This window comes from Fulmarus glacialis, unplaced genomic scaffold (assembly GCF_000690835.1).
Source record: "Fulmarus glacialis isolate BGI_N327 unplaced genomic scaffold, ASM69083v1 scaffold28762, whole genome shotgun sequence".
NCBI lineage: Eukaryota > Metazoa > Chordata > Aves > Procellariiformes > Procellariidae > Fulmarus > Fulmarus glacialis.
In genome coordinates, this window is record NW_009196383.1 from 1 (window position 1) to 5,413 (window position 5,413).

Below are 5,413 nucleotides of genomic sequence, written 5' to 3' on the forward strand. Positions count from 1 at the left end.
ACCGCCCTCCCCAGCCCGGGAGCAGCGGGACGGGACTGTCCCCACCACCTCCCTCCAGCAGCACACGGGTGGGAAAGCACCGCAGCGACAGCCGCCACGGACCCAAGAGAGTTTTATTTCAAACTTTATTAAAAGTTCATTAACTTTATCAAAAGTTTCGCTGAACTCCAGTACCACTCACTGGAGTTTAATAAAGGCATTTGCAGCAGACTGGAACTAGCTTCCAGGCCAGCATGCCACGCAAGGGATCAGCGTTTCGCTGAGATGTAGCGCTACCGCCAACCCTTCACAGGCTACTGATGCATCAGAAAACCTTTTCTTTACATTAAAAAAATAATCCCCTAGAGATTATGTAAGCGCTGCTGGTGGAAACAGCTCCAGAAACAACGGCTGAGCAGAAAACCAGCAGCGCACGCATCTGCATTTCTCACAAAGAGAGCTGCTTGCTAAGCTCCGTGCACTGAAATGCAATGGTTAAAGTGTTTTCTCAGAAATGTTTTCTTTTTTTCTTTTTTAAGCAGCTCTTCCGTTGTGAAAAATCAAAACAGTAATTACAAGCCACCCTCCCAAAAGCTCTGTAAAGGAAGAGTGAGAGAAGCCAGCCCCTAACATCATACATTTATTTTTGTACCTGCACTCTTGTCAAGAAAATAAGCCAACAGGCACCTCATAACCGCCTGGTGGGAGATAACGAGGACGTTGCCTTGCCGTTCTAGCTCCATAATTACTGGCTCCAGGCGCTGGACCAAATCCTGGTAGGACTGAAAAACAAAACAGGAATTTTTCAAGGGGTTTTATAAACAGAGGCTTAAAGCAGAAGTAGCAATTAACACAGCTTCACATTCAGGAAAATATCAGTTAAAGTACCAAAATGCAAAGTTATGGATGATCTGGTAAATACAGGGGGAAAAAAAAAGCAAACAGCAGAAGGTGAAATTTAATGTCAACAACCCTCAGATTACAGGAGGATTCAGGTTACTGGTAACTCTTAACGAGTGCAGTAAGAAAAACAAATAAAATAGTAAATTACACACTTCCACAAGATTGTGAAGTAAAACCAGAAGTGGCTCCATACCCCACCCACAGTCATTTTCTTTCCAAGATGGTTTTTCACAGTGAAAATTCCGGCCTCGGCTGAATGAGCGGGCTGCAGAAACCCCTCTGTGTCTGAGGGGAGCATCAAGGGACGCGGCAAGTGGCCCAACTAATACGACTGAAAGGCATCATCTGCACACCACAATAAAGGAAATCAATAAACCTTTCCTCTAAAAGAGAATTGGGGATCCTAATGTTTTTGGTTTCTCATACAAATATTGGCAGAAAATGTTAAAATTACGTAAAGTTTTTCAATTCTACACATATATATTTGTTTTACGTATACTGTATCTTATTGTTCTTTCTTAAGGGTCTTCACCTCGCCTCCAGGATAGCGATAAAGATATTTCTCTTGATCCCTCAAGGCAAACTCATCTGGATACTTGGCTTCAATTTCTGCATAGGTCATTTCTTCACATACCCCCTGAGGGAAGAAGAACTTGTTACACCACACTTTGTTCCAACAGAGGCACAACAATGCAAAAAAAGCAAGTGGCCGAGATCAGCAATCCCTTTACGTGACAAAAATTTTAGGTATTGTATCTGACTCAGCATTTGTGCATCGCACGTCCAGGGTGGTTTGAAGAGGATGGGCTTTTGGTTTTATTTCAAAACCCTTCTTTGCCAGGGATGAAAACAAGTGCTCATTTCCACAGCAACAACCCTGCGATTTCTTTTGCCTGAAAGAATCAGAGCGGGAGCAGTAACCTTTGTCCACCCAGGACGGTGTGACAAATGCCCGGGACGTTCAGCGTTATGTTCTTTCGCAGCACCCGCTGGATGCGTTCAAGGCGAGGTCCAGCAGCTCCAGGCATCGTCAGCCCTGTACCAAACCATCCCGAACCTCATGATGGTGGCTGGAGTACACTACACATGGACGTGGGTATAAACAAACGGGAAATAGCCAAGTTTCTCGTGAGGAGTTTATTTTTAAACGTTATTTTCCATCTAGAAAAGCTAAAGGCTCCAATCAGCATTTCACTCACAGCATCGATCTCGTTGAGAATCTTCCACTGCTCGTACGTCACGCCCAGGGACTCGGCCGTCTGGATCGTCCTTTTCAGCTGGCTCGTCCACACCTTCAGGTCAACAATTTCCTGCTCTTCGATGAACTTCTTCAGCGCCTGAGCAAACTGGAAAAGAAGTCGGGGGAGGTTAGGAGGGAGCAGGAGCCGCTGCCGCCGTTAAAAGCTTCATTTCAAGGGCTGTGGCTGTCGCGGCAAGATCCAGCTGCGGGGCTGCCCCTCGCAGAGTCGGAGGCAGAGCCCGGCTCTGACCCTGGTCACACAACACTTCACAAATACGGCAACCCGGGTGCTGCCAAACACATACCTGCTTCCCGCGCGGTGACAGACCAGAATCCCCACCAATCTTGCCAACAAGATTATATTCACTCTCACCATGTCGGCAAAGGTAGATGGTACGCGGCTGGACATGAATGTTCATTAGGTAATAGACGATTTTACTCTGGATGTAATCTTGGACTCTGTTTACTAGGAACCGCTGTCCCACATTGATCACTTTAATGAAGGAAAGATCTCTGGAGTCAACATAAAATAAGAACACCCACACGACTGGTTTTAAAAATGAAGCATGTGCATCTGCGGGTGTAATCTAGCTATTTACCCTCTAGTAAAGGCATCAGCACTACCACTGGGTCGCTCCAGCAGACAGAGGAGACACTGAGCTGCCGTGCTTAAACAAGGAGCTGCATTACACTGCAGTACACTAGAGAAAAATCCTTTCAAATCACTTGGGACCTGAGGATATCACCTTCACACGAGCAACCGCGCTTTGGGGGAGCAGAGGCTGCAGCAGCTGCGTTGCAGCATCCTGAGCCAGCGACAGGCAGCCACAAAGCAAAGCAGCTCACGTGTGCAAGGACAAAACGCACCCCAGGGCTCTGCTTACTTGTCGTACGCGTCGGGATCGAGAGGCTGGTAAGTGACCTTGTAGCACTCAATCCTCTTCAGGAAATCATCCATCACATTCTCCCTGTTTCTCTCTGGGTAGTCGGGGCTGGAAACTTTCACCTCCTGATCAACAGACAGCGACGCTTTGTGAGAGTTAAGCAAACTCGACAGGGAGCAAAAGCAACACTGAATAACATTATTCTTCCCCTTTGAAACAGATGAGCATTGTTTAACGCTGCCCTGTGGAAAAACCTGCTCCCGGAGAGGAAACAAAGGGCGACTCTGAAGGCGCTGCAGCACTTGGCCCCGCGACAGCCACAGCTGGCTCGCTTTTAGCCGTCCCTGCAAGCCACTCGCTGCCTGCCTTCCCTTGACAAGAAAACACGCTTCAAGGTCAAACACTTCTCAGCTTCGTTTGATTTCCACGTTCTCGCATAACTAACTGCATCTCTAGCTTTTATATGCCTGCAAACCTTAGCAGTTTATTTCCAAGGTGAAACCTAAGAGCGAGGCATTTGCAGACGCTGCCATAAGCTGTCGCAGCTGGTGACCTTGCAGCGAGCACCCGGGCTCCCGCGGCAAGCACTGGCAGCCGGGCCTGGAAAATGCGGCACGCACCAGGATATTGGCAGCGATGACTTCTGGATCGTCACAGACAGACTCCACAAAAAACACCTACGAAGAAGGCAAGGAAGCACGTTTCAGAGAGTCAAGGTTTCTACCCTGAATCAAAACTCGAGAGCTCCTGCCCAAGGGAGCAGCAAAGCCCCTCGGTGCAATAACTCCAACTACAAATTAAATACAGGAGCACTACCTTGAAAGCATTTTCTTTAGCAAAATTTAAGATCAGGTCCCGTCTTTCTCGAGTTGTGTTGGTCGCATCAAACACCTACCAGAAAATGAATAAGTAGCAATAAGCAAGTTTATCTAAGGCTTTTAAACCAGCCCCAAATCACTTGGGATTACAATCAGGTGCCCAAATGCCCTGGGCAGCTTTGAACTACCCAGATGTAAAACCAGATGTTTAGTCTAGAAAAGTCTTACAGCTATTTGCCCGCACTCCTCCAAGAGATAAGCCTTCACGTCTTCTAGAGCCACTAAGGCACATCGTCTGCAGGAGAGAAACGGGTATTGTCAGAGCCGACGTAAAGTATTCAGACGGCAAGGCTTCTGAACCACCAGGGACAGATTTAAATACCTTCTCTCTCTGCCCACGGGGCACCCACCCCTACATCTTTCCAAGAGCCCTGGAGGCTCTGCAGATATCATAAGGCATCTGTATCTATAACTTGCTTCATATTTCGTTCATCGCCTGGCGTTGGCAGCCCCTGTTCTTTGTGCCAGCCCCATGCCAACGACAAAACTCCCACGCGCAGCCCCTCCGGCAGGACCCCTGCACGGGCTGCGCGACCTCCTCCCCTGGCTTCACCGGCATTAAATGTTATTTCGTGTGCCTCGAACGCAGAGGCTGCCAAGACCTGAGACTAACCAGACCACCGCGGACCGGCTGGGCTCCCTGACGCCAACTTACTTGCGGATTTCCATGGCTTCTTTGTTATCGTGCCTGAAGAAGTCATAGGACTTGTAAGACTTCACCGCTTCCCGGCGATACACTCCTAAATTAAACACTTCACACACAAAAGACGAGCGTGTGAAACTGACGGCATTTCGCAGACAGATCTCACAGCGCTTTTGGTGAGGGACAAAGCCAGCCCCGCACCGGGCCGGCCCCGCACGCACCTTTGGTGGGCACCCCAATCCAGTTGAGGTAGCGGGTGAGCTTCTTGGACACGTAGGTCTTACCGCGCGCGGGGAGACCGATCATCACGATCAGGGTCGGGGAGTTGGTCATGTAGGAAGCCCATGCTGCAAAAAAAAAACCCCAAACCAGGAGCATCAGCCGCATCGCAGAGCAGCTAGGAGCAAAGAGCTAGCCCCAACCCAAAGGCATCCCCCATGCAGAGCCGCCCCGTCTCCCAGACGGACAGACCGCCGCTGCGCATCTCGTAACGGGCTCGTTATCGTGTCCTCGCAGCTAATTAACCACTGCGAGCGGTTGCTTGACGGCTCTGTGGTCTCCCGGGCGTTAGCTAATGAGGCGGATTAACAACGGCGCACTCGCTGTGCCTAACGGGACTAATATACATCTTTTAGCGTTAAAAATTTTTACCGATCGGGCAGGAGCTGTCAAGGACGCAAGAAAGATGTTTTTAACAAAACGGTCACGTTCTCTCAGCAAACAGGCAAAGCAAGCCCCGACAACGCCCGGGGAGAGGCAGGTTTGGGGGGAAAAGCAGGGGACGGGGATGATTCCAGCATCCAGAAGTTACAACAACGAGAGGCTGGGGGTGAGCAGCGCCGGGCACCCGCGGGACAGCCACCCGCGCTCCCACGCGGGAGGGGCC

At 49.6% G+C, this 5,413-nt stretch overlaps 1 protein-coding gene across 1 annotated transcript; it reads right to left on the reverse strand.

The window, feature by feature from the left end:
* Positions 1 to 617: 617 nt before the first annotated feature.
* On the reverse strand, positions 618 to 4,866 carry LOC104072225 (6-phosphofructo-2-kinase/fructose-2,6-bisphosphatase 2; the record flags this gene model as incomplete). The annotated part of the gene is made up of 10 exons (XM_009572191.1): positions 4,749 to 4,866; positions 4,540 to 4,636; positions 4,053 to 4,119; positions 3,823 to 3,897; positions 3,627 to 3,683; positions 3,007 to 3,131; positions 2,428 to 2,635; positions 2,082 to 2,228; positions 1,415 to 1,519; positions 618 to 761 (listed from the first exon to the last, which is right to left on the reverse strand). Coding segments are annotated over exons 1-10 (1,137 nt in total), but the record flags the coding sequence as incomplete, so codon positions are not given.
* Positions 4,867 to 5,413: the final 547 nt, after the last annotated feature.